The sequence below is a fragment of the Balaenoptera physalus genome (genome assembly GCF_965194825.1).
Source record: "Balaenoptera physalus genome assembly, chromosome: 1".
In the NCBI taxonomy this organism is placed as follows: domain Eukaryota; kingdom Metazoa; phylum Chordata; class Mammalia; order Artiodactyla; family Balaenopteridae; genus Balaenoptera; species Balaenoptera physalus.
In genome coordinates this window covers 95,997,795-96,020,864 of record NC_138882.1, presented here as the reverse complement: position 1 = coordinate 96,020,864, position 23,070 = coordinate 95,997,795, and the positions used below count along the sequence as shown (strand labels likewise).

The 23,070-nt window shown below is 50.7% G+C and overlaps 1 protein-coding gene across 9 annotated transcripts in view; it reads right to left on the bottom strand.

Annotated features, from left to right (window-relative positions):
• Window positions 1–22,191, bottom strand: part of SYT6 (synaptotagmin 6) — a 72,878-nt gene extending 50,687 nt beyond the window's left edge. For 3 of the 9 annotated variants that reach the window (XR_014262873.1, XR_014262874.1, XM_082459392.1), the window contains exon 1: window positions 7,615–7,767. Coding sequence is in view for 1 of the 9 variants with exons in the window: in XM_082459393.1 (XP_082315519.1) it covers window positions 8,441–8,603 (163 nt within the window). In the remaining 8 variants the exon portion in view is untranslated. Of the gene's footprint in view, window positions 1–7,614; window positions 7,768–8,440 lie in introns of those variants that run through there. The other 6 variants (XR_014262875.1, XR_014262876.1, XM_082459389.1 and 3 more) reach the window with 4 other exon arrangements.
• Between the last annotated feature and the right edge of the window lie 879 nt (window positions 22,192–23,070).

The window sequence follows — 23,070 nt, the reverse complement described above, 5'->3', positions numbered from 1 at the left end:
CAGCTGGTAAGTGTTTGGACTGAGACACAACCCAGACTGTTCAGCTCTACAATACCCGCTCTGTACGTGTGTATAGAACGTGGGAACAAAAAACACATATTGGAGGTATTAAATCAAAATAATTTTTGCTGTTATGAGTTCATGATCTAAATAGTTTGAAGACTGTTTTTTAGGCCTGGATCCCCTGGGGGTTCACCAGGAACGCTACCACAGATATGGGTGTCCTCATTCTAAGTATCTGGCCATCTCTGGGCCCTCCACATCTGTTCTCTGTTACAGCTGCTCCGGGTGCATTCTCTGCAATATGGGTCACCTTAAAACAAAAGGTATTTCTAGGGTTTTGCTTTCCTTTGATCATACATCTTACTTGCTCTGGTAATAATTAGAATTTTAATGAGAAAGGGGGAGAATGGGGGAAATGCAGAGAGCGGAGAGTGCATTTAAACGTTCAGCCTGACAAAAAAACTGAATTCATAAATGAAAAGAGAGGTGGAGGAATCAATTTTTCCTCGGTGTGGTTGCTATTTTGAATGCGTCTCCACGTGACCCCCGCCCTGGCTGTTGTTCCCTCGGCGCTGTGATTAGGGAAGGCAGAGGTACGGATTATTGGGAATTGGCACCCAGCGCTCAGTGCTGCTTAGGTAAGACCAGGAGGCCCTTCCTCTGCCTGGAGAATCTTCTTCCGGGATATCTCACAGGCAGGCAATGCAAGGAGAATTAGGTCCTGATGCTGAGTGGGTTCACCCACACAGGGGAACAAGGTGGTGAGCAAGGCTGGTAAGACCAGAATTAGGCCAGGATGGGTATGATTGTATAGGATTTAGCCCCTTTAAAATCACTACATGTGGCCTTGAACTCAGCTAGCCCGTGTAGCCTGGTTGAAGGTACATAATGGCCCAAGGGCTGTCCAAAGGCCCAGATGACCTAAGATATGTGCCTTCCTACCCTAGGCCTGCTGGGGCCAACCCACCAGGATGTGTTGCCCTCTAGTAAATCACAGGTGCATAGCAGCCTTCAAAGCCTTCTTCCCACTCATGTCTTGTTTGAACCTCAACCTTATGAGGCAGACAGAATTTTGACGGGCAACTCAGCCACCTTTTGAGTCCTGACCCAGTGCTCTTCATATTTATACCATGCACTGGCTTCGTGGCAAGATAGAGGCAAGCCTCCAGGAAGGGAGAAAGTCCTTAGCACAGCACTGAAAAAGAGAAAGGACTTCCTAAGTGTTTCTATTTGTATTCTTCCTCCCTGTCTTTTTCCTTCTTTATTTCCCCTTCAGCCTGGAGAGAAAGAAGCACTGCTCCAAAGTCAGACTGGGCTCATTCAATGTCCGTCTCTACTGGTTTTAATCTCTTCCAGCCTCTGTTTCCTCATCTGTAAAATGGGTACAGTAATAGCATCTACCTCATAGGGTCATTGTGAGATTTAAACGAGATCACGTGCATCAAAAGTGCTAAGGACAAAAATAAAATAAAAATAAAAAAATATATATAATAAATAAATAAATTTAAAAAGTGCTAAGGACAGTGCCTAGAATGTAGTAAGCCGTATAATAAATATTTGCTATTTTTATTAGAATTATCTAGCTCTGCCCAATATGATTTTGGACATTTCCTAGTTCTGAAATTTGTTTAGTGGGCAGAACACGTGCAAACCATGAGCACTAATAAACAGAGATAGCTTTAACTTTATCATTACAAACTAGGAACCACCTTACTAGTAGAACTAATATAACTATTTCATATATAGCTAGGTGTCTCTGTATCTCAAGACATAATACATACTATATCAAAGATCTCACATCTCCAAGTTTTTCTGTCAACACTCATTTGCTTGCTACTTGTTCAGTTGTTTTGTCATTACTGTCACCAGCCAGCTGGTGAACAGGAGCAAGCTCCAAAGGAATGAGAAGAAATTCATGGAAGAAAAATGTTCAACTGAGAACATGCTATGCTTTTGCAAAGTTTTCTTGGAAACTGGGGGAAAGAAGTCCATTACTCAGTATTAGGTGCGAAACATCTTCATTGAGGTATCAGAGGAGACCAGTATTCCATGGGTACCTGGTTTGGGAAACCCTCTTGGCCAGTCACCCAGCAGCCTCTGGGAGAGCAAATAGCTATGGAATTTGGCTTCAGAAACACACCCAGTGACCTGGCGCTGTGCAGGGCCCGTGGCTTCTAGCCCGGGCTGGGGAAGTGGGCATCGCTGGGTGCTCAGACACCAGGCAGACATCTCAGCTGAGCACCAGTGCCAGAATGACCACAGAGCACACCCACCCACATTTCTAATTGCGTGACCTTGAGCAAGTTACTTAACTTCTCCAAACGTTGTTCTCCTCTTTTATTTAATGGGGATTCTAATTATCCCTACTTCACAGAATCATTGTGAATATCAAATAAACTGAGGCTTTGAGCACAGTGCCCAACACATGGTGAATGTTCCCAAAAGTAAGCTGCTATTATTTCTCCCTGTTTTGTTTTGTTTGTGTTTGTCTGTCTGTTTGTTTGTTTGGTGGAGGATAATAGTTTACTGGGTACAGGATGGACCCAAAGCTTGGCCATCTGAGGCAGGGAAGGGGGACACAGGACCAGAGGGCAAAGCACCTGAGAGACCTCAGGCCCCTTCTTCCCTGGGAAGTTAAGGTCCCCTGAATGTCATCAAGGCAGGACCTGCTTGTCACCTTAAGTGAGATTGTCTGACAGGGGTGATGGCTCATGGCCTCCCTCTCTTTCTGGAAAATGGTAAGCTATTAATTAGCAACCCAGGGCTTTCTTATCACCCCAGTGACACTTCTTTCTCCAGAGACAGAGCCCTGGTGCCCCGGTGCCCCCTCCTCTTCTCTCCACCCATAGTGTTAGGATTTATCAGCAGTCCTCATCGCTTGCTATTGTTCCCATTTTCCTAATGGGCCTCCATGTCAGGAAGATCCATTCTGTAATAGTAACAGACATTCTCGCTAACAGATTGTAATTGAAAAGATAAACTGGGGAGAGGAAGTGAAAAGAAAGGACCATTTTCCCTGCTCCCCTCAAAGCTGGAGAAGGCTGGCTTCAGGGTCTGGGGCTGCTGATGCACCCTCAGAAACGGGCAATGCCAGGCTCTGCAGAGCAGGAGCTGCCTTGGCCAAGGAGCTGCCATTCAGACACAGATGGGGAGATAGACCAGCACAGCCCAGAGACCAACCAGCAAGAAACTCAGAGGCCCCAAAGCCTGGAAGGAGCAGCGGGTAGTCTGGGAAGGGAAAAAGACTCTGGGCAGAAACATTAATACTAATACTAGTAATATTATTTGTTATTTATTCCTACATGGTAAGCACTGTGGCCCGCAGTGATCTCATTTAACCTTTACATCCTCCCTAAGAAATTCACCTCTCAAAGATAAATTAACTAAGTTTAGAGATGTTAACAAAATAACTTGCTCAAGTGTACCTCAGTTAAGTGGAAGAGCTGGTATTTGAACCTGGACTTCCTGATGCCAAAGCCCAGGTTCTTGAGCCAGGCCCTTGAGGGGTCTGGAGGCTGAGCTGAAGAACTACAGAGGAGAAGCCTGGGCAGAGAAGCTAGAGAGGTACTTCTTCACTATAATCAGGAGAGGGTGGGGACCATAATCTACGTTTTGGCCTGACCCTCTGAACCTGGGCAGAGCCCCGGGGACTAGGATTATGACCAGCCTCCTCATCCTCTATTTCTTTCTCCTTCCCTGGAAGATGCAGACACTACAACCACCAGACAAATAACCAACGGCCCCTGGAAAAGTCGCATTCAGAGATGTACCTGAGAAATACCTGAGTGTGTGTGTATGTGTTGGGGCAACAGGGGCTCTTCTGTTCTGAGGCTCACAGACGTCCTCCATTAATAATAAGCTCTGCTGTGGCTTGTAAATTTATTAGGAGAACCTAGTATAATTAAAATTTAGGGTTGGGGGCAGGGGGAGCAGAAAGCCTTTGCTTCCTTTCCTTCTTTCAGAGATCCCGGCGGAACCACCAACGGGGATAATTAGCAGAGTCCAGACAGAGAAGGAATTAATGCTCTTGGAAAAGCTGTGGTGGGGAGAGACAATGCTGGGTTCATTACGGCCGCACCAAGCTTTATGACTGGGAGCCTGTTTCCACCATCATTAGGGGATTCAGGGATAAATCGGAGACTAATGTGGAGTGTTAGAGCTAACAGAGCATTGGCGTTAATTTAGCAATTATTAGTATTATTTTGGCAGATGGTAACTGTGCCTTTCTGCCTGATTGGTCAGGGCATGTGGCCCCTATATGAATGAGGCAATCAAGCCTGGGGTGATGGGGGGAGAGGCAGACAGAAAGCTGCATTCTTTTCCCTCTACTCCCCTCTCCCTGTTTATACCTGCAACTAGTGAGAAGAGAGGTCTGCCTGGGTCCTTGTGGAGCGAGAAAAACAGTTCAGCGCCCCGCACAGAGAGAAGGGAGGGATGAGGTAGTGTCATACACCTGGAGCATCCAGGGCTGGATGCCCTGCTCACTTCTACTTTCAGCCCCTCTGCTTTCAGTTCAAGTGTGGCTGAGTCCTTCCATTTTTAGAGGCTTCTTTTCCTAAGCTGGACCAGCAGGGGTGCCACTTAGCTGGGTCAGGACTTTCTCTTAGCCTGCTGTGCCCCGTTCCAGACAGCCCTACAGAGACCAAGGAAACCTGGCCTGACCCACATGCCTCAGTCTTAGTCCTCCTTATTTTCAGTCATACATCATATCCCAACTCCGTGAACAGAGAGGACAGAGTAACATTAGGACAGTTAGAAGAGAACACATCTTTTGTACAGAGCTTGGAGGGATGGAGCATTCTGGATCTACCATCCCCACTCTTGAAGTTTCCACACAGAGAGAAGAGAACTTCTAGAACTGTAAATCCAAGGGCTCTACAACCCCTAGATACTGGACCTTGGTTCTAGAATTGTAAAGCCCAAGACACACCATAGTGTCCGAATAACATCACCATGGGTTCTAAAGGATTGTGCATTGCACCTTTCCCGAAAGAAGGCAAAATCTGCAGAATTCCTTCCTTCCATCAAGGAGTGAGGGAGTGACTCATTCAATTATAGAAACAGGACTTTTGTATTTTGATGAAATGCTGTGCATTTAATTTGGCATCACAAGCAGGAAAAATACCTGTGCTGCAAAAGGCCAACTTTAAAGCCAGGTGGCTGAATCACAGAACATCTCCAGAGTCATTAGAAAAGTGAACAAACATCACATACATCTCATGGCCATAGGTAAGCCAGAGAATAACCATTCCTGCCTACCAGTCTGGGAGGGGCAGGGCAGCTCAGGCTCTCTCAACAGATTCCTGCATTTTCTGGAACAACTCTGTACTTCTGCTTACTACCTTGAGAACCATACAACCAGAATCCACGCTACCCACACTTAACTCTCTGCAACTTGGCTCATGGAAAAAGTTTATTCACCTCCATAAGGCAAATGACATAAAGAAAGGTGATGAACTGCCTGCCAGTTTCCCCTGGGGTGGGGGTGTGGGGGTGGATATTAAGAAGGAGAGCAGACCCTTTACCTTTAGAGGTTTTTTAATAAAAAAAAAAAGATGGGACTTGCTTTCAGCTTGGACAGTTTGTGTAGAGATGTTTCCAAGTCAGGGTCTGATTGAGATTTCCTGTGCAATTCCTAGCACAGACCTTGGCATATAGGAGTGTCCCAGTAAATGATAGCAGAGTCTGAATCTCAGTTGTTTCATCTCAGGGTGTTACTAGAAATCCCATGAGCTAGAGACTTAGAAAAGGAGGAAGGCAGGGGAAAACATACAACGGTAAAGGGAACTGGGCATGCTCTTGTCACTTGCATTTTTCATGAAACTGCAAATGAAAAGATGCAGCATTTCTCTGACTGGAGAATCTGGACCCAGACAGTGGCTCTGGGATGCAGGGAGTAGGCTGGGAGGTGTGATACCTGGGGGCCCTGGTCCCGAATACCACAGCATTTCCCCAGACCCCGTGCTCCCCTAAACCTCCAAGATCCCAAAGCCACACTCAACCATTTTCTTTCTTCTGCTATGATCAAGGGTCTCCTTCACCCTTCCCCATCCCTTTCAGCCCTCCCCCACCCCAGCTTGACCCCAGGGCTTACTGAGGCTTGTGATTCAGCAGCCAAAGTTAAAGTTCCCCAAGGCTGACAACTCAACCTCACTTTCTGAAGCAGCCTGCTGGAAAGGCATACTGATTCATCTGGGCCTGCTGGCTCTCACCCCTCAGCCCTCTCTCACCCGCAGCCTGGCCATCCAGGTACCTGTCATTCCAGACTATGGGGCGTCCCTCTGGAGTCAGAACACCAGTGCCTCCCTGTATCAGGATGTGCTACACACATATGCCAGCCGCCCCCCTACCCCACTCCTAGCATTTCTGCCCTAAACAGACAGGAGAAACAGCCTCCATCCCCGGCGGAACTTGACAGGTGTGTTCTGACCTTGAATTAGCCCCTTTAGGATCGGAGGGGCCAGAACCAGCATTAAGGGCCCCACTGGAGATGGATCACTGGAGGAAAGGATGGAAGGAGCTGGCGAGGCAGGCAGGAAGAGACACCCTGACTTGGGGAAAATTGTGTGTCTGTTGGATTTAGGGAGCTGGGTGGTGTAGGTGGTGATGGCACGGGGAACCAAAGTCTGATAGTACTTGCTGGGCCTAATTTGCTCAGAGATTCTTCAAGAAGAATCAACCTCTTCAACCTCCATCACTGTACCACCCTCTAAAAGTTCTTCTGCATGTCTAACCTCAGTCCCTTCTGCTGCAGTAATCGACCCATTGATTAAACATTGCCAGGGCGGGGGGGAGAGAGAGAGAGAGAGGGAGTAGCGCCCCCCTACAACCCACACAGGGCCGAGGTGGGCTCCACGCGCCCCGAGGCTGGACACAGCTCCACCTCACGCACGCAAGCCTCCCCTGGCCCACTACCCTCTTCTCTCTCCCCCATCCCCCAGCGGCACTGCTCCTAACCTAGGACCTATCTATATCTCCGACCTTTAACCTCAAGTGAAAACAGGGCCCTGGAACCTGCGGCCTCTGGGGAGCTTACCCCACCTGTACCTCCTCCAAGAACCGCGGCTCCAGTCGCGGCTTCTGGTCCCAGAAGAAGCGCGTGGACACGAAATTCCCGCCTCTCGAGGCCCCCTCCTCGCTTTCCCGCGAGGGGGGTGCGCAGCCGCGGGGCGACCCCAGCGTACCTCTAGGCCCAGCGCCACTGGGGTCAGGGTCGGGGTACAAGGAGGGGTGCAGGCTGCGGAGCCAAAGGAACCCCGGCGCCTTGGTCCCTGCAGGATCTCCCCACCCCCCACTCCGCATTCTCTCGAGGCTTCGCACTGCTCCCAGCCTCTCCCCGCGCAGAGGGAACGCGACCCGGTACTCCCTTCCGCCCAGGACCCTCCAGACGTCGGGATCCGGACAAAGAAGCCCGGCTGCAGCGGGCGAGCGCGGCCGCGCGGCGCCGGTGAGGCAGGTAAATACCCGCCGCCGGCCGGCCGCCAAGCTGCCCACCCACCCGCAGCTCCGGCCGCCAGGGCGCGACACGCCATTCCCGCTATCGCGACTCCCGGGAGACGCCGCAGCTGTGCGCCGGGCCCGGGCCCCGCGGGGCTCGGGCTCCGGACTCACCGGCTCCGGCGAGCTCGACCGGCGCGGGCTCCCGCCTGGGCTCGGCGACCGCCTGGGACTGCGTCCGCCGCAGGGTCCGCACCGTTCGGGCAGGAGGCGCCCGCTTGGCAAAGTGGGCAAGAGGCACCGGCTCAGTCGCGCACCGGCCCCGAGCCCGAGTGAGTCAGAGAGAGACCGAGGGAGCAAGTTATAGGGGCGGGGGGTAGCGGGGAAGGTGCCGAGACACCCTCCCCCACCCCGCCCCCCGCCCCCCAGCGGAGACGCAGAAAGCCACTCGCAGCCGGAGACACCCGGACACAAAGACCTCGTGCCAGCCGCAGATCCAAGTTTCTCCCTGAGAGACCCAGGGGGGCTCGGGCCGCTTTCCCCAGCGAACAGATAAACTGACGGACAGACCGACAGACGCACCCAGGGACGTCGACACCCCCGAAGAGACGAGTTACTTCCTCAGCCGGGATGTCCCTGGTCTCCTGCCCGCTCCATAGACCCCTCCCCTGGCAGATCGCCCTCAGGGAGAGCAGAGAAACAGGAGGGAAACTGAGGCCCCTTGGGGCGCCGCGTCCCGGGAGCCCGGCTTTCCGCGGGGGCCCCGCAGAGTCACACAGGAGGGGGCAGTGGGATTCTCTCACTCCCGGGTCCCCTTCACGTCTCTCTGCTTGCCCTGCAGGCGATGGGCCAGGGCACTGGCCGAGGCTGGATCCGAATCCAGAATCCTGAGCCGGAGTTCTCCATCTAGGTTCCGGGGTTCCCGGGGTTGGGGCTTTGGGGAGCGGGGACAGCCAGGGCGAGAATCCGGGAAGGGAGGGGGCCTCGGCTTTTCTGTTACCTGCGTCGGCAGCGCTCGGACTCCGCTCTGGGGGCTCTAGCTCGAAGCTCCGACAAGTCTCCACGTCCAGCCCGAGAGGGGGCGGCCGGGCCCGGCACAGCGAGGCCAGGACCGCGAGCGCCGCCTGGCACCGAGGCTCCCCGGTCTCCCACACCCCGTTCATGCCCTGGACACCCCAGCCCTCCAAGCAGCCGCCCGAAACCGCGCCGCGGCCGGACTGGGGCGGGGCAAGGCGGCCCCAAGAAGACCCTCCCCGCAGCGGCCCCCTCGGGCTCCGTTCGGCTTTTAATCACTTCCCCGCAGGGTCTCCGCCCCTCACGTGGCATCCCGCAGCAGCTGGCAAGTCTGGCGCCTCACGGCCGCCCCCTCTACACCCAGCGACCAGTCTGAGTCCGGGCGGTTCAAGGCGGGGGAGCCAGGTTGTTCCGCATCCTGGAGGGTTCAAGACTCAGGAAAGAGCCTGGGATCTGGCTCCCCATTCACGGCCTGGTGTGACCTTGGGCCTCTCTGAGCCTCAATTTTTCCTCTCTGTAAAAGGGGTATAATGATTACGAGTGTTTCACGGGTTGCCTGGGGATATAAAGAGAGTGTTTGTGAAAACACTTGGTAAATTGCCACATGCCACACAAGTGGCAACGAAATAGACAAACCTATTACAGAAAGAAGGATGACCCCGCTGGGGGTGGGAGGACCTTGGCCAAGGTTCCTGATGGGAGAAATTAGTCAGACTTACCCCGAGTCGCAGCTTCGAAGGCAGAAAACCCTAAGACTGCGGGGCGATGCGAACTGCAAAAAGACTTTCTGAGCCCCGCAATCCTGAGGTCCGCGGTACCCGCACGTTGCTATGGCGACGGGAGGCAGCGGCCGTCTCTCTCCATGGCAACGGGAAGGGAAAGTTTCTGGCGAATCGGAATGGGGGGCGTTTCAAGAGGGCTCTCAGTTCCCGCCAGACCCATCTCTCCTCATCCGTGCAACAACGCTGATGTTACGCTTGCTATTAAGCGTAACAAGGTCCAGGAAGACCGAAAACTAAACGGGAGGATTGAGGCTAGACAGGGCAGAACAATTCCCTCCAGGAATCGTGGCGTGAGGTCCAGGAGCAGATTGACTGAGGGGCTCCTAGGCGCCTCACTCAGCCTGGAGGTCTGTGGAGAGCCACCGGGTCGCGGCCCTAAGGGGGCCCTGTCACTAAAGTCTTGCGTTATCGGCTGGTCGGTGGGTAGGCCTCTTCCTCTGTGGGGTTCACCCGAAACCCCAGGCTCAGGTCCCTTTGCCTTCCCGGAGCTGGGAAGGAAACTTTAGCTGGAGCCTCTGGAAGCCACGGGGCTGGTGTGTACCCGGGTGGCGGGTGGAGGAGGAGGGTCTTTCCTCCTAATTAACACGCTAATTGGAAGTGGCTCGGGAGGTGACTCACGTTCCGGAGGCAGGAGATTCGGAGCCCCAGCTCCTGGCGGTCTCCATCGTGCTCCATCTGCACCAGCCGCGCTAGCCGACACTTGACAGCCCTGGGCATGCCCTGGGTACAGAGGGTCAAGCCAAGGCCTAAGAGGACCCTGACCTAACTGGGCGGTTTTTCCTCTCCCCCTGCGCTTCCTAGCTCTGTCCATGGTGCTGAAGACCCAGTTGGTGTGACCGTCGCGTGGGCACCCCGTTAGGGAGGGGGTGTGGGGCGGGCAATTGCGGTGGGTTCGAAGCTTCCACCCTGACTTCAGGAGCTTGCGACAGGGGAGGGCTAGGAACTCAGGCAGGAGGGACTGAGCAGGCGTGATTCCAGCCACACAATGCAATCCAGGCTGCCTTCCTGTGGGAGGTGCTCAGTTGCTGTTCCAAGAACAGGTGAGGCTGTGGAGTCCGCATTCTCCTCCCAGTGCTTTTAGAACCCACCTGAGGAGCCCAGAGGCCCCATCACTTTTCCCTCCACCACCCGATGCAGAGCTCAGTAGCTGGGAGAGACTGGAGTTCAGAGGCCCCTTGTCACACGCTCATTAGCAGTTTCCGAGGGGGTTGGTTTGTGTTTATGTAAAACAACAAATGGAGAAGAACCGCTCTCTGCCCATGTTTATGGCAACTCTGTCACTCCGCGACGACTTCTCCCTCCCCCTCTCGAATTCCCGGGGAAATTTGCAGAAAAAAGCGCCTTGTGTTGCCTTTGCAGAAAATGAAAAAACACAGGTCTGTTCCAAGGGCCCAGGCCCGTGATGAAGGGAAATCAATATTTTGCTTTACAACGAGTGGGGGAATTTGCATCTAAACTGAAGGCAAAGGAGCCTGTTCGGAGCAGAGCAGGCGGTAGGAACCGAGAATTAACAGATAATTTCTCATTGTTCCCGGATTCTGCCTCCACACTCGGCAGACGGTTCTGCAGCGTCTCTGGCGCCCCGGCAGCAGCTCCGGACCTGGCATTTCTCATCCGAACGGGGAGAAAAAGGTTGTGCTCTGACAGGGCTGCGGAAAGGGGCTGGGGCTCCCCAGTCAATAACCATTGAATTTGGATTGTGCAAGTGACTGTGTGTGTGTGTATGAGAGAGAGAAACAAGAGAGACAGAGACCGAGATAGAGATAGGAGACAGAGAGAGACACCTGGAGAGGCAGAGAATGAGAGAGACATACAAAGAGACAAATATAGGAGATAGATTCAGAGAGCAGAGAGACAGAACTGGCATGCATATAAAGGGATGTATAAAGGGACACTCATTCAGAAAGAGAGATAAAAGAGAAAGATAGTTTTTCTTACATTGAGAAAAAAGCCCTGCCTTAGTGGTCATTTTTCTGCCCTCTCCCCCACAGTTAATTGCTGATACTTGTGGTCACATAACCAGCCACAAAGCAGAAAAAAAATCCTCATGTAAAGATGGGACCCTTTCCTCTCTAGAGCCCCTTTCCCTTAGAAACCCACTCCCAAAACACATCTATGCTTCTTCCCATATGAAGAGACCAAATTCAGACTCCCAGGGTCCGTCCTACTCAGACCTGGGGAGGGAAGGAGAGAGAAGAAGTGAAATTGTTGCCCCTCAATTCTACCTCTCACAGGAAGACCATTCTGAGTTTTATTTAGGGGTGGGAAAGAGAAGGAGGAGAGGAGACAGCCAGCATGGCATAGGCAAACAAGGGCACAGGAGGCTGGGTTCCACGACTGGTGCACCAAAGCAGCCCTGGGGCAGTCACCTCCCCTGCCAGGGCCTCGGTTTCCTTATTGACAAGACAATGAAGTGGGATGAGGAGCTCTTTGAGTCTCCTTCCAGCAACCACACTCTAGGATTTTACAGGAGGGGAAAGGAGGAAGCTGAGCAGGGAAAGGAAAGAGGGAGTGAAGAGCAGGTTTTTCTGGCTCTCAAGAGAAGAGTGTGTCACAGATGTTCAGACTCACTTTGGGCTTCTCCTCCCTGATTACTCTCATCTCCTGTACAGTCATGGCTGGAGCATCCTGAGCCTGGAGCCCCTGAGGCCAGACTGCTCAGAAGCAGGAGAGGGGGCTGGGGGTGAGGCGAGAGGAAGAACGAGAAGAGGTCTGAGGCAAAAACCAGTGGCCTCCCACTCCTTTGCCCTCCTCTGATCAGAAATAGCCAAAGTACACTTCCCCTTCGCCCCCCCCCCCCACCACCAAGTCTCTTAGGCAGTGGCCTGACTGCCCTTGGAAGCTTCCCACCCCATTCTGAGCAGCAATGTCCTGTTGAGTTATGCTACAAATAAAATAAATTAAAACAAAATAATAATTTCGAAAAAAAAAATTAAACCTCAGTAGGAAATTGCTAATGCTGTAGGCGGGAAGAATGAGCTCCTTTGACATGAGCCGATGTGTCATATTGTCTTTCCATCTCAATGCAATTTCTAAATAGGGAACCCTTTCCCCATTCCCTCCTCCCCTCCAAACCCCCAGCAGAGATGTGAAGGAATCAGTCTGATATTCATAGGTGGATTGTCTGACGCTCAGGGAGAGATACAGAGAAATAGACACAAGCAGACCCACTGCTTTGCCGAGCAGATTGGAGCCAAGGGGGCTGTGACCCAACCGCGAGGACCACTGATCGCCTCTCTCCACCTCGCCCATTTCCTGCTTACCGAGGCATCTGGCCACTTTCTGCGAAGGTTTTTAACTTAAAGAAAACAGACATCAGCTGAACCTGTTCTCCTGCTGGTGGAGAGTTCAGCTGATGCCCTGAATTGGGGAGTGGGAGTAACTTTATACCATTATCTGGAACACACTCTTCTATGGAATCCCCATGGGGTTTCTGCCAAAACAGCTTTATCGGTGTTTCCAGCAGATGTCACCCTGTGCCCCCAACCTCACACCAACACAGCAACTCTAGCCAAAGCTGGGTGACTTCTGCAAACCATGCACTTCCAAGCCATTATAAGTGTTTTCAGGAATTCCTCCTTGCCTGAAAGATGCAGAAGACATTGCAGAGCCCTGAGTCAATGCCCAGGTGTTTTTGAGAGTCCAGTCTTGCTTTTATTCTAGGAAAGGTCCTTGACAATTCAAACCTCCTGAGCCGAGGGTATATTTGCCCCTGTCTCATTTCTTGCCCATTTCAGAGGCCCCATTTCTGTTGTGCTTTCTGCTCAAGCATACAGAGTTCTAGATCAGACTTGGGAAGACTGGACAGAGTTTGCTGCTTCCAGCCTGGCTTTGTGGGCTAAAGCAGGCTAGGGACCAGAAAAGCAGATACAGGTTCAAGGTCAGAAGGTAACATCCTCCCTAAAACAGTTTTGAACATGGACCTAACAATGTTGGGTCCAGGGCTTTCTCTGCATTACTTGAGAAGTGAGAATGATATTGGAGCGGAAGGGCTGGGAAGGAAGCCAATTGTGCTCTTCTTCACACTGACCTTGGATAGAAGAAAGAGCATCGGTTTTGGAGTCAGACAGACCTGTGTTCAAACCCTGGCTCTGTCACTTAGTAGCTGTATCACTTGAGGCACTGTACCTTAGCTCTCTGAACCTCAACTTTTCATCTGTAAATTGGGACATATAAGGCCTGCTTTATAGTGAACAAGGATTAAATACCTGGAGTTAAATGCTTACTATACTATGGCTGATTCATGGCAGGTGTTCAAGCAAATGACAGTTCCTATCCCTTTCTTCCTTCTCTCAGATCATAGAGGGAAAGCCAGCAGGAACATTGTCTAAAGGTTAACCATACCCTGAAGATTGCCAAGAGCAAATTTGCCTCATTTAATTTTATAACAACCCTAAGAGGCAGAATGGGTGGGTGCTAGCAGTTCATTTGGTAAATGAGGAAATGAAGTGACTGGTCCCTGGTCACACAAGCTAGGAGGTAGCAGGTAACTGGAATCTAGGCCTTCTGACCCCTGGTGAGCGTCTCTTCCTTCTACTGGGGAGGATGGTGAGGGTATGAATAACTTTTTTCTTTTACGAAAAAAGGTTATAATATTTTCAAATTGACTTCATAATAAATAAAAAGTATTTGGAAAGAAATTACAGAGTACTGAAAGATTCACTCCTGTGTCTCTTTGCAAAGGTCTTGGCCCTCTGACCTTAGCCATTCAATTACCCCCTGGACCCAGTTGCTGGTGTAGAGAAAAGACAGTGTCATTGATGAAACACAAGGCTGGGACCAGACAGCTTCATGGCTCAGGACATGCTTGGCTGCTTCACTCGACAGAGACAGGACTTCTCAGAGGACAGCTTAGGGAGTCTCTGCGACAGCTGGGCTGTGTCTTGCGGTCATAGCACAGCTTCCAGGAAAGGTCCAAGCCAAGATTCCTGTACGACCAGGACCCCAAGGACTGGAATTATCCCCAAGGATCCTGGAGAGAGTTTGTAATCTCAGGACTCTGGCTGTTCCACTAATGAAAAGAAACCGGATAAAATGCCAAAACTAATTAAAGTGACAAATCCAAAAAAGACCCCGTCAAAACTAGGAAGTCTTAATCCTGGATTTCAACAGAACCCAAGCAGGAAGAATCAACAGAGTGTGCATTGGGTCAGGGGCCTACAGCCCCCTGTGCAATGAAGGGCTGGAGCCCCTGGAGAGAACAAATCTGTTCCCTAAATTTTAGCCTCCATCCATTCAGTAGGATAAAAATCCTTTTCCATTCCAGTCCCCAAGCATCATCTATGTGTCTGCTGTTTGCTAGAGGTACAGTGAGTGGTTTTATTGACTCAGTCCCCACCTTCATTACTACTCCTGTACATTTGTAAAGTAGAACAGTTTATACAACGGTCTCACGTATGTTGTCTCATTTCATATTTGCAACAGCCCTAGGAAGTAAATGTTATTATCTTCCTTTTACTGGTGAGGTCTCAAGAGAGGCTAAAAATAACTGACTTGGGATCATAGCTAACAGGTGACAGAGCTAGAACTTGAGCCTATCTTTTTACATCATTCATTCATTCAGCATTTATTGACGTCCTACTAAGTCCCAGTTCTGGACCAGGCACGTAAGAACAGTCCTGTATTATTTCCCATAAGCACTGGCCCTCCATCACACACAGTGTGCAGAGCCCTAAGCATACGGCCTTTGTCCTGGGGGAGTGCGCATAATCGGTTGCAGAGAGAGGCCACACATGAAATTGGTTTAAAATGAGCTCTCTGACCTCTTTGTTGCAGAGTTGCCCATGCCCACATCGACTGTGAAATTCACTCCTGTGGCATGACTCTCTCTGGATTGCTCTTTTTTCCTGATTCTCTCACTCTCTCCTCTGACTCCTCCCAGCCCTTCCATTTTCTCCAGGGTTCAACTCTCATCCCTTCTTCTGTCTCTGCACATTCTCTCCAGTGATCCCATCTACTCCTAGGGCTTTAAATACTAAATAATAAGAATAGTAATAGTACTAAACACTTACTAAGACTTATTGTGTTTCAGGGTCTACGCTGCTTGCTTAACATGGATTACATCATTTAATTCCTACAACAACCCTATTGCTATCTGCAGTTTATGGGTATCAAGTGATGGAGCTAGCACTTGAACCCAGGCAGTCTCACTCCAGAACCTAGATCCTAAGGACCCCCAATTCTGCATCTGACTCATCAGTCTCTCCTTGGTTCTACACATGCATTTCTAAATTCCTCTTCTGAACACTTTTACCCCAGACCTCCTGAATCTAATATGTTCAAGGTAGAATTCATATTTTCCTTCACAAACCTGCTGTACCTCCTTAAAGAAGGATGTAACTAAACCAAACTAAACCCAAAACCTCAGAACCCTCCTTGATTCTTGCTTCTTCCTTATCCACCCACATTCGGCCTGTCACCAAATCCTCTTGTTTTTATCTTTAAAATGATCTAACCCCTGTCCTCCGCACCACTGTCACTGCCCCAGCTTAGACACCCAAACTTCCTCTTCTGGATCATGGAAGTCACCTTACGGGATACTCTAATTAGGTCACCCTCTCACTTAAAACCCTTCACAGGGGCTTCCCTGGTGGCGCAGTGGTTAAGAGTCTGCCTGCCAATACAGGGGACGCGGGTTCGAGCCCTGGTCTGGGAAGATCCCACATGCGGCGGAGCAGCTGGGCCCGTGAGCCACAGTTGCTGAGCCTGCGCGTCTGGAGCCTGTGCTCCGCGGCAAGAGAGGCCACGATAGTGAGAGGCCCGCGCACCATGATGAAGAGTGGCCCCCGCTCGCCGCAACTAGAGAAAGCCCTCGCACAGAAACGAAGACCCAACACAGCCATAAATAAAATAAATATGAAACTTTAAAAAAAAAAAAAAAGAAAGCTACGATCAGTAACTTAAAAAAAAAAAAAAAACCCTTCACAGACTTCCTGGGGCCTTCAGGATGAGGTTGACACTCTCTAGCACCGCATACAAGTCCCTTCCAGACATACAAGTCCCTTCCAGACATGGCCTCCATCCACCTATGTAGCCTCTTCTCCAGACACTCCGGGTATCCCTGGAGGCTGCCTGTGCTGTGGTCACAGGGTGATAATCCCTGTCTCTCATCCTCCCACCCCACCCAACCTCCTGCTTTTGCTGATTGTTCCTGCACATCCTCTCTCCTTTACCCATGCCCTCTCTAGATTCTGGAACTTTGCAATTGCTTGTCCCTCTGCCTTGAACACCTTTCCTCTTTTCCTCATCACCCAGCTGGTTCCTATATGACATAGAGGGGCACAGAGGTAAAGACTGTGGGCTTTAGAGCCAGGCTGTCTGGGTTCAAATCTTAGATCTGCCGTGTAGTGACCTTGGGCAAGTTGCTAAACCTATCTGTGCTTCAGTTTTCCTGTTCATAAAACGGAGACGACAATAGCAGTACCTCTCTCGTCAGTTTACCAAGAGGTTTAAATGAGTTGACGTACATGAAGCACTCAGAACAGCCCCTTCCCTGACTTCCAAATCTGTCTCAAGATGTCCCCTTTCTCGTCAGTCCGATGCTCACTTTTTTTCACAGAGTTTTGCAACAGCACACCATTAACTTGTCACTAGGCTGTGAGCTCCTTGAGCTGAGGTCAGGATCTCATTCATCTTCATCTCCTCAGTGCCTCACACCTAATCCACATTCAGTGAGTGACTACTGCTCTGAAGACAGGTACATACGTGAATGTAATACAGTGCAAAGCAAGGGTGTGAGTACCTGAAGAATCCCAGAGTAGAATTAAATGGGCCAAATCAGGGAAGGCTTCCTGGGGGAGTAGAGCTTTGAGTTTTTTAGGCAGGCGAGACTGGAAGGAATGGGGGAACACCTTCATTCCAGGCTGCAGGAACAGCCTGGGATAAGGCTTTCAGGCAAAAATAAGCCCTCCATGTGAAGGGGAAGCGAGCAGCTATTCTTGGCTGGAGCATAGGTGAGGGACAGGTGGGAGAGAGAACCATCAGCCTTCACGCATTCCCACATTTACCGCCAGGAAGCTCAGTCTCACTTGGCTGGGTTTTTACGAAGAGCCCAGTTTGTTCCAGCCAGTCAGGAGGCCAGCTGAGGAAGACCCAAACCCTGCCCTCGGAGAGATTATGATGAAGCTACAGGAAGCTGGAGAGGGTGGGGAACCAGCTCCAAAGTCCTCTGTGAACACACCAGAGTCTGGGTCCTGAAAAGTTTCTTTATGAGAAGTAATTGCTCATTTTTCCAGGTATCAAGCCATTACTGGGAAGCAAGTGTGTGTCTGCTGGCACAGCTAACTGTTTTCCAGGAAATGTTTCTGACGATAACACCAAGTCATTACTGTGCAATGAGCGCTGCTAAGGGGAATTCAGAGTACCCCACACCCCACCTCCCACTTGCCTCCCTCCCTTTCTACTGTCTCTGCTCTTCCTCACCCCTGCACACACGTTCTCCTCCCATCTCTCCCTCCAACTGCTGAGCTGGCTGTGGGAGAAGAGAGAGCCCAGGGTGGGACTCTCAGGCCTTCCAAATTAGCAAAGTGCCCTTGGAGCTGGGAGGGGGGCAGAGAACAAAGGGCATTGGATGAAGGGGAGGTGGAGGTGGGCCTTGGATGAGAACATCTGTAAAGTTAAAAAAGAGAGGTGCCCTGTAGCCTGTGGGGGCAACCTGACAACTATTTGTCTCCCAGGACCCTGTCCAGCGCCCTGGTAATTGGGCGATTTGCCCCAGCAGTGTGGAGATGGCCCAGTGCTGAAGCCAGGTGATGCAGTTTTGTTCGTTTAGGCTGCTGGTAGGGACAGCAGCTAACATGGGAACATGCTTTGCTTCATTCTGAGTAATTCTTTCCCCTGCGCACACGCACCTACCCTGCCACAGGGACATACACACACAGGCCACAGTCAGACACACGCCGCCAGGGGGATTTTTCAGCCCTGCTCCTGAAAGCACCTGACAGCTTCTCTGACTTGCTCTCCCTCTGGGAGGCTATTGAGCTTTTAGGAAATCTCAGCAGTCTTGGGACAAGTTTTGAAAGTGCTGAGAAAATCATGGAGGGGAGGCCCGGCGCCCACTGAGGCCTCAGTTCCTGAGGGGGCTTCTTCACAGGGGCTGGGGGGAGGGCTGGGGAGCCGCCCACTGCCCCAGCCAGCGGAAACCAACAGTGGCTGATGGAGCCCAAGCCCAGCGCCGTGGGGGCCGTGGGGAGGTGGGGCGGTGGGCAGAGAGGAAGAAACAAGGCAGGAGGAGGAAACGGTTAAGCCTAGGGCTTAAGGAGGAGGAATCAGGGACAGGAGGTGGATGAAGTGGGGTCTGGATGCAGAGGAGACTTCCAGAGACAGCAGGCGTTGGGGTGGCAACCGGGCCAAAGCGCCACAGCTCAGGGAAGCCACAGAGAGTGAGGTAAGTGCCTCCAGCACCTACAGGAGGAGCGGACAGCCTGGCTTGTCTCATATCCAATTGTTCATGAGTCTTGCGCGTGAAAATTGCCGAAAACCAATCGCTTTCCTCACAGCTGTGTTCACCTGGGGTGGAAGGTGGCAGGGCGGGTGGCGGGGGGCTTTCCACTATTCATTGCATTAAATTGTTAGAGCCAAACAGGATAACAAAAGGAAGTCAGTTGCTCTCCCTGAAAGCCGTCTTGATTGGCCTGGAGGCTGCCTTTGGGTGTGCGAGCGGAACTTGGGCTCTGCTTTCCTCAGTCCCCTCTGGCTACCCTCAAACCCTGCTCAGACAGTTCCCTGGCCAAGAAAGCGATTCCCATGCACCTCCCTCAACTCTGACTGCCCTCTCATTCCCCCACACGGCCCGGAGACACAAACATTGAGCCTTTCCTCATTTTGAGGATCTGCTTTGGGAGGAGGGGACGGTCCCATCTTCCTATCTGGTTTACACCCTCGAGAGCCCTTTATAGACCCTATATATCTGCTGCCTTAACTGCCCTCAGACTTCATGGGAATGACTTACCTAATTATCTGTCTCCTAGACCAGATAGGGACCAGACCATGGGCCAGGTGAGGGCAAGTTCTGCATCTGTTTTGTTCACTTTGGTTTTCTCAGTCCTCGCTTAGGGTCTGTGGCCTAGTAGGTGCTCAATCAATTTTAATCAGATGGATTAACTGAGATAAGAGTTTCAAAATTGGTGGTAGTGATGGGGGGAGTTGTTTCTAATTTGATTAATTCCTCCTTGCCAAGAAGGGCATAGCCATGAAGTGTCTAAAGGCAAAGGATAGGTTTGTGGACCACAAGATGGGAGAAGGGCGTGAAATTCAACCTGAAATTCCTAAAATCAGCTGCACAGTGAGAACAACTGCTTTGAAGATCTGCCAAGTAAAGCTTTGAGACCTTCTCAGAAGCTCAGTCACCTGGACCAGAGCCAGGGGCAACCATCAGAGGAGGCCTCTCCCTTCCTTCTCTGATCTCCCAGGATCCAATGCTAGGTGCCTCCAGAGACGTAGCTCAGGGCAGGTGCCGCCTGACTGGCTCCACACCCTGGAAATCCTCTTCTTGGACCAGGAGCCTCATTACTTCTGCCCAGTTTCACCTGGGAGCTGTTGCAGATTTCTTCTGCCACCTCCATGTTCTGCTTCCGGGAGGAGCTGCCCCATCCCTTAGTGGTCCCACCCAAGTGAAGACAGAATTCTCTTCCTTGGGTCTTCTCAGGGTGCAATGACAGGCTGGCAGTTTGAAAAAGAACCTCAAGGACAACTAAGGAAGGAATTGTAGATCATATAAAAAGTTTTGGGTGGTTAGATTCCCAAAGCAGAGCCTCTGATCAGAGTCGCCACACTCAAGCCAGAAAGAGCAGGTGCATGTGACCAGTGCCTCACTGGGGTCCTGGCCCGGTGAGGTTGAGCCAGTAGGGCTGGGTTCTCAGGGGTCACCAACTAAATGGCTGGAATGAGGGAGTCCTGACATTCACTGTAAGCTCTGCAGCAGCAGCTCATTGGTTGCTTGTGCAATACCATAGAGGCCAAAGCGAAAGGCTACCAGAACCAGGGGCAGGAGCTGAGATCCCTGCTGCAGACCCAGAATGTCAGAGGCCAGCAGGGGTGGGGTCAAAACAAAGCAGGCTGAGCTCCAGGGTAAGTGCCACAAACACTTGTGAATGTTCACAACTTGCCTTTATGGAGTGGTGGTGGTGTGAGTGTGGCTGTGTGGATTGAGCAAGGTGAGAGAGTTTGGGGCTGAGCAGAAAGCTTCCTTTCCTTCCAGCCACTGCCAGTCTCCAGATGAGCTGGGCATGCTACACTGACCTCTCTGGTCAAAACATGAAATAGGACCACAGTAAACTCTCACCCAGAGACTTGGATGACCTTCATTTTCAGCCCAAGACAATTGTCATTGGGCAAGACCCAGCAGAGGTTAAGAGCATGGGCCCTGGAGTTAGGCAGAGATCATTATAAATACTGGGGATCCTATTAATTTATTGTACATAAAACCCCACCCCCGGACTTAACCTCCTTTTTGTCATCTGTAAAAGGGACTAATATGACCAGCTGTTGAGTTGTCAGGAGGATTGAATGTGGTAATACCTGAAAAAGACTTAGCATACAGTAAGCGCTTAATAATAATGATGATTTGGACTTGGTAAGTGATTACTGAGTGACCTCAAGTACAAGGGGATGGCCTTGGTAAAGTCCCCTATCCCAGGCCCCCAACTGAACACCTTAACCACATGGGGACAGTCATGCCCCGCCCCTGCCCTGGCCCCAGTTTGTCCTCAGGTCCAGCAGGAGTGCTCTGCCCCCAAATAAGGCAGGCAGGGTCTTTGCGGGCCTGGAAATCTTCAGATGGCCCCTCTGCCTCAACACTGAGGTGGGCACTAGTGGAGGAGGGGGCTGCTGGTTAAATCGAGCCATTTGACATAAATTATGAATGGGTGACCTTTCCTAGCTTAATTACTCCCGCTGCTGGGTGGTCCGGGCTCTGGTGCTAGGCCCCCAGGGTGCAAATTTTGCTCACAGTCAGCAAGCCCATGGCCTAGAGTTTCTGCTTTCATCCACTCTGGTTCGTGTGGCTATTTTGGTGGGAGGAAAATTCTCTCACTGTGATGAATGTCACACCCTAGGTCAGGGCCTATCCCCCTTTGGGCTTTTCTAATCCCTTGACCTTTGCAGAATTAACTTATCATTCTTTTAAGCTTGATATCATTGCCAGCTCTTTTTTTTTTTAAGTTGAACCTGAGGGTTATTAATGAAGCTGAGATACTAATAGATCTATGTGTTCTTGAACTGATACATAGAAACAAATGCATTCAGACAAAAAATGCACAGGGCACTCCATGACCCTCTGCAACCTGAGGGGGATTCTGTTAGTTTGCAGCCTTGAGAAGGAAGAACCAAGATGTTGACCTTTTTTTTTTTTAATAGAAAAGTTCAAACATATGTAAGAGAGTAAAATGAAATTCTACATACCTATCCCCTAGCTTGAAAAGTTATCAACATCCTCCCAATCTTGTTTCATCTCTTACCCCATCCCTTTACTTTCCTAAAGTATTTTAAAGCAAATTACAGATTTTATATCATTTCACTCATCAACCAATTCTTCTGCATATGCTTCTAACTAATAAAAACCATATATATTATACATACCTAATAAAACTAACAAAATAATAATTCTATAATTTTACCCAGTCCATGTTCAAATTACCCTGTGGTCTGAAAAAATGTCTTTTTATAGTTGCCTTGTTTCAATTAGGATCCAAAGTGGTTGGTTTTTTGGGGGTTTTTTTGGCTGTGTTTGGGCTTTCTCTAGTTGCGGCGAGCAGGGGCTACTCTTTGTTGGGGTGCGTGGCTTCTCACTCAAGTGGCTTCTCTTGTTGCAGAGCACGGGCTCTAGGCGCGCGAGCTTCTGTAGTTGCAGCACGCAAGTTCAGTAGTTGTGGCACGCGAGGCCTAGAGCACGCGGGCTTCAATAATAGTTGCAGCGTGTGGGCTCTAGGGCATGTGGGCTTCAGTAGTTGTGGTACACGGGCTCAGTAGTTGTGGCTCGTGGGCTCTAGAGCGCAGGCTCAGTAGTTGGGGTGCATGGGCTTAGTTGCTCCACTGTATGTGGGATCTTCCTGGACCAGGGATCGAACCCATGTCCCCTGCATTGGCAAGCAGATTCTTAACCACTGCACCACCAGGGAAGTCCTCAAAGTGGTTGGTTTTTAATGGCTTTTTAGTCAAAGTTGGTGACCTGATGGAATGACCTAGAGAAAGATCTGGTAGTCATTAATGTAGGGTGAGGATGGGGACATGGGGAAAAATAATCTACATTTTCCAAAGACAAGGCCTGAGCCCCAGAAAATTGTTTTAAGCTTGGACTTTTGAGGAGTGTGCCTCGGAGCCTTGGGAACAGAGATACCCCTTTGGCATAGTACAATAGCCATTCTCTGGGATAGGTCTCATGTGATCACTACAAACTGGGCTAGGGGCTTTGCCAGAGCCTTTGTGCTGCTCCTGTCTCAGAAGTTGTACTGTCTCTTCCACTCATGGATTTAAGGGATGGTTATGGGCATCTGTTCTGAGCTGAGAGCTGGGGGAACAGACAAGGAGAAGACACAGTCTGGGTGCTACAGGAGCTTGCCACAAGACAATGTCTTAAGCCCCTTGGCAAGTGTGTGCAAAGAGCAGCAGAAGCCAGAGGGAGCCCCTGAGTTCACTGGGAGTCAGGGAAGACTTCCAGAAAGGGTCACATTTTGAACTGATTCTGGAGGTTTTGCAGTTTCTGAGGGGGTCAGTAAGTCAAATCTGCAGATTTTAAATCAGAAACAGACATGGAAATCAGAAAGAGATCAAATACCTACTTTATTAGAGGTAAAGCTGAATTGGAGAAAACAGCTTAGATCCAAGGCCCAAAGGGGCT